Source organism: Triticum urartu, chromosome 6 (genome assembly GCF_003073215.2).
Source record: "Triticum urartu cultivar G1812 chromosome 6, Tu2.1, whole genome shotgun sequence".
In the NCBI taxonomy this organism is placed as follows: Eukaryota; Viridiplantae; Streptophyta; class Magnoliopsida; order Poales; family Poaceae; genus Triticum; species Triticum urartu.
This window is the reverse complement of record NC_053027.1, coordinates 424,703,828-424,717,053: the sequence shown is the minus strand read 5'-3', so window position 1 is coordinate 424,717,053 and position 13,226 is coordinate 424,703,828. Positions and strand designations below refer to the sequence as shown.

Here is a 13,226-nt window from a genome sequence, read left to right as displayed (position 1 = left end):
AAGGCCCTTTGGTGCGGCTCCGGCTTCTATAGCCCCCAGAAAAACACCCGTAGATCTGCTTCTGCACGAGGAGCCGGAAGCCAGCGCGCGGCTGATTTGCGAAAGCCATCCCTACTCCTCCGTCCTCCCGCTATCTCCTGCCGTCTTGCGTCGCGCCCGCTCCCCACCCGCGCCTCCTACGTCGCGGCCATCTCCTCCCTCTCCGTACTTCGCGGGCGTCTTGTCCTCTGCTGCAACCCTCTCGAGATGTTCACCAGAGAGGCAGAGACGTGTCTTAAAAAAAAAGTGTTTCAAAAAAAAAAAAACAGAGAGGCAGAGACGAGAGAGGAACCCTACGCATCGAGCCAGGCAGCGAGCCACCGGCCGCCGCTCGTCAAATCCGGCGCCCCGTCTAACCCCGTCCAGTTCATCTGCTTGTCCGGCGAGGCGGCGACCCCGCTCGCACGGCTTCACCTGCTGCACTCCGCTGCTCGTGCGCGACCTCGCCCGGCCTCTCATCCAGCGACGCCCCGCCTCCGGCCTCCCGTCACCATCCGGCCGTCCGGCGACCTCGCCCCGCCTCCGGCCTCCCGCCACCGTTTAGCCAACCAGGTACTCTTCTGTCCTCTGCCCACTCCCAAATCCTAACTTCCTTTGTCAAAGCACACAGCAGGTCTTTTGATTTTGTTCTCTGAGTTAATGCATCAATTAGCTCCATTCAAATTGATGCTTCAAAATACACCTTGATGGCTTGATTGCTTAATTGTTGCAGTAGAAACTGTTTTCCTAATTTGTGTTGCAATTTACTGGAAGATAAGATGAACAAAAGAACTAGGACAACTCGTTGATTTGGTACCCTCTATTGTATTATTTATCCTTTATATTGTCTTCTGTTATGTGTTACATTATCAGATGAAGCACTATTAAATAATGTGTTCAGATTTTTATCAGTTGCAAATGAGCGTTGCTTTTGAATGCCTTAAAACTGGGGTAGTTTTTGAGAATTTTTTCCCTTCAATTTTGGCCCGGGGCGTCAGCCAATCCTGGCTATGCCGTTGACAAGGCCTATGCTCATCTAGGCCATGTAGCAGACAGCAATCCCCTACAGGATTAGGATTTAGGAAGGCAAAAAAATGTCAGGATTATAGTCTAAAAAACCATGAAGAAACTTATGCAGCAGATGAGTATTGATTAGTACCATTCCATGAATAAAGGGCACAAGGCCATCCTTCCATTATCCTTGTCCCATTTTGTAAAGTAAGTTAGGCGGCCACTACCGTTGAGAAGAAAACATAGATATGCCCCTTACAAAACTCTATGCTAGCTCCTGTGTTTTGTAGTATTATGCTAAATTCTTTCCATCAACTGTTTGGATAACAATGTCCTAAGCAATCTGGATAAAAGTTAGCTGGAATGAACATGTGTAACTAAATCTAAATGCATATATACTTTGAGGAGGAGTTCAATCCATACAGCTGCATTGTTGCTATTTAATTTTTAAATTCTCAGCTATATGGAAATTGATACTTCTTTTCAGGTCTCTGTGCTGATATCGGAATAACAGTTACAAAGACCTAAAAATTTAATCATACAGTAAATATGCGACCAGCATGCAGTTCTAATTTTAACTTGCTAGAGATTATTAGTTTTAGTTTGCAAGAAATATACTTATATGGGTTTTGCAAAATTCTTTCCAAGCTTATGGGGCCGTGAATCTCATGGACGAGGGCCTTGCCGCTTCCGAACCCGGCCCGTCCGTCGCCAAGCGGGCTCGGTTTATGGGGCCGCATGCATCCAGTAGCTCAGGCGCTGACCCTGAGATGGAGATCCAAGCACTAGTCTCGATGGCCAGCGGACTCTACCCGTTGGCACGGGCGGAGGCGCTCAGCGGCCTCGCTGCGGTCCTCAAGAAGGTGAATGCCGGCGGCGGGGTTGTGGAGTGCTGCTACGCTTGCACGGAGAAATTGCTGAGGGACGAAGACGAGGGTATCAGGTTGGCCGCTGTGCGATTGGTGAGATTTTGTCATTTATGGGTACATATGTTTTCTTTTGTGCTACTGCATGCTTTTGAGAGTTACATATGAGGAATTGAGGAGATCTCCTGTCTTCGGTGGATAGGTTGGCCTTTGTGCGGAGAAGTTTGCCATGAGAGAGGAGTTGGGTGGTGATGGTGACCAAATGGACTGGGTTTTCCTACAGGTATGGTTGCACTTCCCGCTGGATTTGGTGTTCATGAACGGTAGGATCAACTAGCTGAGTGTGGGCCTAATGTTAATGTGATACGGACATTTTTATTTAGCCTAATACTTCTGTTTCTATATGTCAATTCCAGGCTACTAAAGTTTGGAATGAATAGTTATACGACATGCCCATAACTGATACTAGGAGCGATATTCTTGTTTTTTACTAGACCTGTATTTTCGGCAATTTACCTTTCTGTTCTTATTACCAGAAATCCTTTTGACAAGGTGAAAGTACTCATGGCAAATGAGATTTACTACTGAAACATGCAGTTTGTGATGCACACAATAAGAAAGATGCATCTAATCATGCTTATGCATTTAATATTTGTAACTTGCAAGTTTTACTCCATTGACCACTGTAATGATAACTGTTTTGTTTCCCCTTTGGACTTCTCTATTCAGCTTAGCTCCATGGCTAGGGACATGTGTACAGAAGTAAGAATTGAAGCATTCAACGCACTTGCCAAAATGCAGAGAGTATCGGAAGGTGTTTTGCTTCAGTCGCTGTCTAAGAAGATCATAAAAACTGACACTGGGAGTGCCTCTAGCATCAAAGGGAAAAAACTACCACCTAAATTATCATTCCCCTGTGCTGCTGGCATATTTGCGCATGGGGTTGAAGATGAATTCTATCAGGTCAGGTCATTCTCTTATACCACATAATTCCCCTTAACGTCCCGTGTCTTTTGTTTATTGTTCTACATGTTCTCCCTACAGGTCCGAACAATTGCATGTAAAACGCTGGGAGCTCTTGCAAAGCTTTCAAACCAATATGCACAGAAGGCCTTGGACTTGTTGATGGACATGATGAATGATGATATAGAAGCAGTTAGACTGCAAACTTTGCAGGCACTGTTTGATATGGCAACATATGGATGTTTGAGCATGCAGGAGAAGCACATGCACATGGTACTAATTATCAGTATAATGTATCTCGTGTAAGCTAGATGTATGAATTGGTTCTTTATTTGTAGTTAACTATGCTAGATGCTAAATTTGGTAATCTTATGCCTCCTGTTGCTTTTGCAGTTCCTTGGCATATTGATGGATGCCAATGTCGTAGTTCGAAATGCAGCACGCAAGATCCTAGGGTCAGTGAATCTGCCTAAACTTCAAATGTTTAAATCTGCACTTGATGGTCTCATTGCGGGTCTGAAGAAAAATCCGGAGGTATGTTAGTGCAGAACAATCACCATGCTTCACATGCAGAACAATCACCATGCTTCACAATTAGCTCTCCCTTGGTATTCTGATCTTTGCTTGAACATTTTCTAGATGAATTATTCGTGTAGTCAATGTAACACAAAGCCTTAATTATCCTGCTAAATGTTAATTTGAGTTTCATTCAGCGTATAGAATATTGCTTACTCTATAATTATTTGAGGCTTTGAGCCTATGACTTCAATTTATGGTAACTGACTCTTTTCTTCTATGTTGCGCCCGTATTTATTATATGCAGGATCAAGATATATATGGCGTTCTGTTTTCCATTGGCAAGAATCATGGGAGCTTTTCAGCCAATATAGCCAAACATTTAGCCAAAGAGGTGTTTCTCCATTGCTTACTTCCAATTTTATCTACATGCTAATGTTCTATATAAAATGTATATTTTCACTTTCAGTATTGCTGCTGTACTGATTCTTTCTGTTTCCGCGGTTCTTTCAAGTTCGGTATATACTAGAAAGGAGGTACCATCTCAAGTTCGGTAGCGTGTACCCATGTTCTTATTTTCTGTCAGTCGTATGTAATTTGAGAATATTCCAAGCTATGAACCTTAAATAATAACAAAGAATGCATCTATATTTGCAGGTTGCTAAGTAATTTGTAACGATGAAGTCTACTCATCCCCAACTGTAGATTTCTTTTTTAGCCAAGTAATACTTTAAGGATGTGTTGTATATTTACAGTTTGATTTAGGACAACTGAATCTGAAAGGAAAAGAGCATATTTAATTTACATATATTTGTAGAAGATCACATTAATATACATTATCCTCGTGAGCCAAATGTTTGAAGCCCTGTGTAATACCTATCCTATAAGATACACCTGATTATGTGGGCTTCGCACTGATGTGAACATCAAAGTCTGGTTGCTTGATAGTGCATGGGATCGGCCACTCGATGATGCCCAAACCTGTGACAAAAGATGGTACCTCCTGTTGAAGTATACCTGGTTCGCCCAACCTTCTCAATTAGTTCGGACTTTTGGGTGAACCGGCTGGTGCATGAAGCATTACCCCTCCAGCTGAGATGGCAACAATCAACAAAGTGCAAGTCAATACAACAAAAAGGAGAAAAATCTATAACATTGTTTGGCGAGTACAAATTTGAGTTACTGCAGGTTTTTATAGACCGGAAAATATATAATGTCATTACAGTTGTTTGCTGATATCTAACACTTGTCTACAACATTTAGAAGACTACACATAGTTTATCATAAGTTCTTACCATTTGTTTTTCTAGGTTTCGTGAGGGAAAGAAGTATATTCCCTCATTTGAGAATGTATTCCCATTTTTTGACTTTCTGCTATCAATGTAAGACTAAAACCACAGTTTGAGACCACAATATTGTACGTGTTTTTTTTTCCAAAATTTGGATTTTGAGAATACCCAAGGCACGGCTTGACGCACTCTGTCAGATTATTTGTGGCCGCGTTGCCATGTGATCACTGTTAGCAGATTGTTTGAGCGGTCCTGGTAGCTCATTTATTTTGTAAAATAAAGATCATAGTAGACAGTATAGCAGGCATCGCACCAGCTGAGATTCCTTTCGTTAGATGATAAAATATCATTGGAGCTGAGACTTGAGTTCTACAACGAGAGTTGCTTACAGTTTAGCATGGAAACAACTACAAAAATTAGGCTTCCTCCCCTCAAAGGCCCCCTTGCTGTCAAAGAGACATTGTCTTTCAGCATTCAGAAGGTTGATATTTGATACTGTTGCAGCGAGCAGCATAGTTCCTCTTGTTTGACTTCCCTTAAAACCTTCCTCAAGAGTGCACCAGAGTGTTCCATTTCTCCAACATTGTATCTTCTTTATTTGGGTTGTCGTCTTTTTCCAAATATCTCTTTAGCTGCGCCGGCAATGGGCTGACCCGCCACTTTTTACAGTTTTACATCAAGGCCAAGAAACAAAAAATTGCGAGGATATGGTCACGTACTAAGTATAAGCCATGATGGTAACTCATTTTATAGGTCTTCTGTATCTCTACCAACTGGATGAGAAAAAGTAATAGTTGTAGGAACGTGAATAGCCAAGTCTATCACAAAGGTTGCACATAACATATCTATTACATAGGTTGCACACTATATCCAGCTACTGATCGAGAGAGAGAAAACCAATATTTTCGTATTAAAATATTAGAACATAATGATATGTTAATATAGTCAAACATTGGAAAAATAATCCCTTGAAGATTGGGCTGCAGTAACTGCAGAAGATATGGAATTATTTTCATCTTTGGTAATCAGATTCTTTCTGTTCCATCTTATACTATCTTAGTAGACCAGATCTTGTCCATTCAAACACATGGTTAAATTTCATAGGGAGACATATGTTATATAGACAGAACTTCTATACAGACTACAGAGTCACGTATCTATCAAGGAAGAAGGAAAAAAGAAAACCAAGAGTAAACAAGCAGGATATGAACCAAGAACTTTTGAGATTTAAATAATAACGACCAAACCATATGTATTTATAGACGCAAGTGTAATGATAACATTTTAATTGTAGGTATTAATGAAGTATGATAACATCGCAATGGAACTAGTTTGCACAGACACATCCTCTAATCAAGGAGTCATGTTGTTTTTGACCTACATGCTACATTAAAGTAAGCAGATTATGCCTCATTTTCACATTAGCATGAAAATCAATTCATGTACATTTAATTAGCTTCAGAGGCACCAATGGCATTGCAATCTGCAGGAAACTTTCTACGAAGAAATAAATGTTAAACCATTGTTTGCATCAAAAGGGAACTTCCATTTTGATGGCTAATTATTAGTCTGCGAACAATCCATCATGTTTTCATCTAAGTATCAAAGTGGCTTGCATTTCTAACCTACCCCCCCCAGTCTCTCCTTTCACTCCCTTCTTCTTGACTTCTTCCACGTGACCGGTGGCTCAGCGTCACAGCAGGGTGGGGGGTGATATCAAGCGTGGACATGCAGATTTCTCTGTGGAGTACAAATATCATAAACCGGACACAAGGTGTGTGAAAAAAGTATCTATGCATATCTTAGTATACTATAAGGATGGAGCATTGGTAAAAAAAATTCAAATAAATTACTGTAACTTGCTTGATATGGGCAATCTAACTCAGTAAGTAAATTTTGCAAAATTCCACGAAGTTCAACCAAGATGGGTACCTAGTAGTTTCACAGAAAAATGAGAAATAGTTCTATCAGAACAGAAGTTGCATATGTATGCCACGTAATCACTGAGTTTGTAGGGAAACTCCTTTGAAAAGTCAAAATCACCAATAGAGCATCATCTATAAATGGTAATCTGTTAGTAGGGTGATAATGATAGTGTCTGAGTCCACAGCAGATAGATACACTCCAGATGATCTCCTCTTTGTAGCCAAATCAGTAAGAGCAACAAATAGAATATCCATTCTTCCATATGCTAGCATGCTTTTGTAATTAAGACCATAGATCACAAAACCATATCTATTATGCAATAAAAGCCTAAAACAGAACCTACTTGTAAGGAGAAACACACCGCTGCTTGCTCATAGCCTCATACACCTTTGCACATCATAATGGTTTGTCTGTCTAGATATCACATTGCCTACAATCTATTAAAACAATAGGCAGGGTTGTCAGTGAGGAACATACCTATATTATTCTGTGCTCAAACTGCCCCAAATCAATGTGAAGTGCGAGCCAAATCAGATGAACAGAGGATGCATCACAACGCTACTAGTTTAGGGATCTTACTGATTCAAAGAAATGCTGACAGCAGTTTGCAGATTAACATTATGTGTTTTCTCAACTGCATTATCATTGAATAATTTCTGGCAAAATTTGGGAAGGGGAATGAGAGTTTAGTGTAGGGAGTTGTATTGAGATTAGACATGGGATGAGTCGTTTTATTCCCAATCCCCTGTTTGGCGCATGATGGAAATTATGTGTGAGAGTTTGAGGAGAAACTGTATTCTCGTGTTTGGTTCGTGGGAATTGACAAGGGAATAGACAAGGGAAATTAACGCAAGTTATGATGAAGGGTTAAGATTGACTCACTAAAACAATTCCCTTCCAACTCCCACCCCCTCCCCTGTTAATAAAACGGTGGAAGTTGGAGTCTCAAGTCCCATGACTATTCCCTTATGAACTCCCAATCCCCCTAACCAAACAATAGATTTGAAGTCTCGTACCCCTTCAATTCCCATTCCTTAGCTCTAATTACCCCCAACCAAACACGCTTAGGGGTATTATGACCTGAGATGGTGTGTTCAGTATGTGAGGTACAGTCTCACTTCTCTTTAGATCCAATAGCAAAAAAGGACACCTAGCAGCCATGCACACACACTTGGTTTGCAAATAACTTTTAACATATTAAAATCAGCTTTATTTAAGTTCCAGCTTATCCTCCTTAGGCCCAACTGTTTAAGGAATGAGCATAAGCAAACAATGTGGTGAAAAGAATTTGAATATTAATTCCACTGACCAACCATATTTTCTCACTTTAGCCTTTTGTTATTCTTAACATACAAGGACTTCGGACTTGTTTTTATGCGTAGGTAGAGTAATATCTTCATTTGCTACATTGAGTATAGTAGCATTTCTTTTGGATTTTTTATGAAGTTTTGTTATATCCCTTAATGCTATATTATCTATGACATAGATCAATATGGCATCTGATGGAGAGCTGATCTTGGATAAACCTAGAATCAAAGCATTGTTAATGGTTTCTGTCTCGGCTGCTTATGATGATAAAGACAAAAAACTGGATATACCCACAGTTATATTTTCACATGCAATTCCCCTATTTGGGATGATCTCGTGTGCACTAGCCGAAGATGAACAGGATTCACTCTTATCCTATTTGTATCGTCAAGCTGGAATGCAGTTTTGGGAAAAGAAGTTAGTGTCTGCAGAAGGTGGAGATTATGAATGTTTCAGTGTTGAAACTGTGGGAGGAACTCATGCACAGGTAGAAACGACTGGAAAAACAACCAAGTACTTAGATGAAGTCGTGATAAAGCAATCGACAAGGATCATATTAGAAACAGTTAAAGGAGCCTGGGTTATGATAAAGCCGTGCAGTATAGGAGAAGTTCAAAGTACTCTGAGGTATGACTTACTATATTCCGTTCTTTCCCATGCAACCAATCTTTCATGCTATTGTTTGTGATTACTTCAACTTCTTTTGATTGTCTTTATTGTAGAACATGCAAAGAAGAAGTCAATAGCTTAGCTGTAAATTCTTCTGGATCAACTAGTGCGGTGTTGAGCTTTGTATGCGACTATCTTGATGCAGTACAGCTCATTGTTGAAATATGGTGGTTCATTCAGTTGGATGATTCTCATGCTTTTGGCCCCACATCACTTGATATTTTGCTTGAGAAGTTGGATACATCTGTGAGAAGGATGAAATGTTGTTATGCTGGATTGAATAGAGAACTGGAGGTTCAAGTTTTGGAGTTTGCTTTGTTAGCTATTTTATGTAGACTGTCCGAGTTTGGAACATGTTCAAAATTAGTGCTAGATAAGTTGCATTGGATAATTAATCACATTGATGGTCTGTGTGCCGATGGATCCTATGAACTTTCCGACTTCAGCAAAGAAGTTAAGAAAGTGTTTGATGATAACTTTATCGACGGCACTCCTATTGTCAACATTTGCACCTTTCTTGAAATCTTTGATCTAAAACCAGCAAGAGATTTTGAAATGCTTAATGCTACAACTGCTGTGCTGCAAGTCCGGGATACAGATTCTGAAAATCCGTTATCATATGTTTATGGATTACCCGTGGGCGTGGCGTTTGACATGTCTCTGTGCAATACCTCTAGTCATGATAGAATATGGCTCCGCATGGTTGCTGGTCAGTCCGTCCAACATGTCTTCTTAGACTTGTCTTGTTTTGAGGGCAATGATAAGATGAAGAGCTGCTCCAGAGTCATTCCTTTCTATGCTACCCCAATGGCATGTTCATTTGTTCTGAGGGCATGCTTGGTAATTGAATGCCCATTTGGAAGTATCGGCACTCACCAGGAAGGACATGGAGGGCCAAGAGATTGTGTAGTGCAACTATGTGATGAATTGGATGTCTACTTTGTTAGTGCTGATACCGAGCAAAGGCAATGGTCGAAATGATAGTGGTCATTTGCACCAAGTTCTTCAGCATGCCCCCTTTGATCGACTGCACCATTGTGTTCTAACATCAACTGCGATCAAGTAATATGCGAAGGCAGTTAAAATACCAGTAGTGACTAATGAGGAGTTTCATATGATTAGTTGTTTCACTGTAGTATCAGATCAAACTCTGATTAGTTGTTTTCTTTAAGAATGGAGAATTTTTCTATGGCATGTGACCAGAAGAAACGTTATCTCATAGCCGATATAGTACTAGCAAGAACTCTGGGTAAAGAATTTGGCTGCGCTGATATTTTGGTAGCAGTAAGCAGGAACAAAGCAGTTACCCGACCACTAAGATGTGTTGCTGTTGCTAGGGTATGTTTACTTCGCGGCGTATGTATATGTAAGGGTTTGGCATATGACTAAAGAATTGAAAATTCTGTGAATTTTATGAGGCTGCTGAATTAGAGGCTGCAGAGGCCAATGTTAACCTTGTGCACGTATGATTTGTGTGTTCTGCGCTTCTGCGCCTGGGACAGGTTCCCCGTTAGTGTAACTTTGGACTTACCATACGCTGTGCCGCATGACAGCGGCTTGTTTGCTGTGGGTTTACGTTTGTCGAAAGTACTGCTGGTGTCTTCTTGCGTTCGCTGTGACTTCTTTTCTTCTTATACAATTACATATACATGCCCAGCAACTGCACTCGCGATCTCGTATAACCGGCTTTCATCTACTCCATGTTGATTCATTCATTTCCACTGAATCCTTAGTTGATTCTTTTTTTTGTTATTGACCTAAAAAAAAGTTGGTTTGTGAAAATATCCATGCGCACGATCGAGGAGAAAGGGTGAAAAATATCCAAGACAAAGCTAAGATTACCATGCACAAAAGTTTAGTAGGACAGGATGAACTAAAAAAATTTGATTCCCTTGGTACACGAAACCTCTGATTACATCGCAGGGTAAAGCTGCGAACTGAACATGTGCGTGGTCGCGGCCTTAGCGAAGCGATCAGCTGATCATACTCTTCCTTTCTCTTTCTCCTCTTGATCTTTTTTCTCGCACGCACGAGTGTGCGTATCTTATATTAAGAGAAGGAGAGGGTAAGATACCCCAATCTACGGTTATTTACAACACGTCTTACTACGCATTCCATCCTTAATACATCCTAGCGGATTACTCGCCCTCGCTCCACCCAACTACTCCTATAAAGTTGAAACGCATGTCTTTGCGTAGAACACCCGCTTGTCTCCATGACCCACACTCGGAGGCGATCCGTCGTAAGATGTGTTGCACGTCCGGCCTCATGCCCTTGAACACAATAGCGTTTCGGTGTTTCTACAGCTCCCACATGACAAGTAGGTGAATCGCCCGCAAGGTCTTGGCATGCCTCCCCTCGAAGATGGGCCTGGTGCACCATTTCACTAGATCCTCATCGCTTGATGGCGTCATTCCTGTCATGCCAACTGCCTGACCCACCTTCGTCCAGACCTCCTTCGCGAAAACGCATTGTGTCATGAGATGATTAATTGTTTCATCATTTTGATCGCAGAAGGGGCATGTGTCTTGATGTGGTAGTCCACGTCTTGCCAGTCTATCGGAGGTCCACACTCTATCCCTTAGAGCCAACCATGCAAAAATCGGCAGCGCAAGGGCGTCCTTGACACCCATGTGTAGGTTGCCGTCGGTGAGCATTGAAGGGCCGCGAAATTGGCCGCGTAAGCTGATCTTGCCGAGAATTCACCATCCTTCTCCCATGACCACTTGAGCTGATCCGGCTGCCGTGGGTCAAGAGCCACGCTATGTACTTGCGGCCACACCTCTAGGAACTACAGTAGTGCCGTGTCATCCATGTTTGGGCCAACATCTCGCGCCCAAGTTGCACCCTGTATAGCCTCTGCCACCGTTCTCACGTCCCTCGTCCGTTTTGACACCATGTCATATATGAGCGGTGCCAGCTCCTGCATCCTGTATCCGTTGAGCCATCTATCCTCCCAGAAGAGCGTTGTGTGTCCATTACCCACCGTCACTTTGGCCGCCGCTTGGAACAATCCCCTTGCCTCGTACGGCACTGAGAATTTGAACTCTGCCCATGGTCTAGTCCTGTCAGCGCGTTGCAACCAGAGCCACTTCGCTTGGAGTGCAATATTCATCCACCTGAGGTTTGTAACTCCGAGTCCACCTGCCCACTTGGGTCGGCATAAGGTTTCCCAAGCAACTGCGCACTTTCCACCTCCGCCGTCTTCTTTCTCATACCATGGAAAGCTTCTGCAGATTTTGATCATCGCCTTTAGCATTTTCGTTGGCAAACCCATGCAAGCATGGAGTGCACAGGAATAGCACATAGCACCGACTGAATAAGGAGCAACCGGCTGCTCTTTGGTAGTGATCGTGCCTTCCAAGATGGCAGCCTCGCGGCCATCTGATCCACCCTATCCTGAAACTGTGATGCGGCTTGCTTCCTTATCGACAGTGGCAACCCCAGATATCTGCAAGGGAACGTTCCTTGCTCACATCCCAACAGCCCCGAAGCAAGCTCCATGTCCTCCGGCGAACATCTGATCGGCAGGGCTAGGCTTTTCTGCAAGTTGATTCTGAGCCCTGACGCGTTGGCAAACAGGTCCAGGACCGAGGCACACGTCCGGAGGTCCCTTTCCATTGGCTTGAGAAAAACCATGACATCATCCACGTACATCGACACTCTATGCCACAACCCTGTCCTGGCCAAGGGAGAAAGTAAACCCGCGGTGGTTGCAAGTTCAAGGAGACGGTGTAGGGGTCCATGCATAAAATGAACAGCATGGGTGACAGCGGGCTCCCCTGACGCAATCCTTGGCAATTGAAGATCGTTTCCCCGGTATCCCATTCACAGTAATCTTAGTAGATGATGTTGCAAGCAGTCCACAGATCCATGCCATCCACCTTGGTCTGAATCCCATGTGAGCCAATACTTCCAGCAGGAAGGGCCATTGTACTGAGTCAAAGGCTTTAGATATGTCTAGCTTCAACAATAGTGTGGGATCCTTCAAAGTATGTAATCTGCGTGCCGTGCCTTGAACGAGCATGAAATTATCATGTAAAGATCTTCCCCGCACAAAAGCGCTCTGATGATTGCCCACGAGGTGAGGCAAGTCGTCCGCAAGGCGTGTGGCAAGGATTTTGTCGAATATCTTGACCGCACCATGATTGAGGCTAACCGGCATGTAATCTTTGATATCGATGGCTCCTATCTTCTTAGGAAGGAGTGAGACTGTGGCCTTGTTAATTGCACGTAACCCTTGCATATTTCCACCATGAAACTCCTCCAGCGCCCTCATGAAGTCCGCTCTTATGATATGCTAGCAGGTTGCGTAGAAACGTCCCGTGAACCCGTCAGGCCCGGGCACCTTGTGAAGGAAATATGCCCTAGAGGCAATAATAATGTTATTATTTTATTTCCTTATATCATGATAAATGTTTATTATTCATGCTAGAATTGTATTATCCGGAAACATAATACTTGTGTGAATACATAGACAAACCAAACGTCACTAGTATGCCTCTACTTGACTAGCTCGTTAATCGAAGATGGTTATGTTTCCTAACCATAGACATGTGTTGTCATTTGATTAATGGGATCACATCATTAGGAGAATAATGTGATTGACATGACCCATTCCATTAGCTTAGCACCCGATCGTTTAGTATGTTGCTATTGC

General features: G+C 42.5%; 1 protein-coding gene across 2 annotated transcripts; it reads left to right on the top strand.

Annotated features, from left to right (window-relative positions):
- Nucleotides 1–278: 278 nt before the first annotated feature.
- On the top strand, nt 279–10,032 carry LOC125513930 (protein SIEL-like). Of its 2 annotated transcripts, none has more exons than XM_048679143.1 (9): nt 279–591; nt 1,678–1,972; nt 2,098–2,178; nt 2,625–2,858; nt 2,940–3,131; nt 3,252–3,392; nt 3,682–3,768; nt 8,076–8,524; nt 8,620–10,032. In XM_048679143.1, the coding sequence occupies exons 3-9, from the start codon at nt 2,125–2,127 to the stop codon at nt 9,545–9,547; spliced, it is 2,085 nt and encodes a 694-aa protein (XP_048535100.1). In that variant the 5' UTR covers nt 279–591; nt 1,678–1,972; nt 2,098–2,124; the 3' UTR covers nt 9,548–10,032. The 2 variants fall into 2 exon arrangements, with proteins under 2 accessions (XP_048535100.1, XP_048535099.1); XM_048679142.1 differs by having other exon boundaries at nt 1,678–1,991.
- Nucleotides 10,033–13,226: the final 3,194 nt, after the last annotated feature.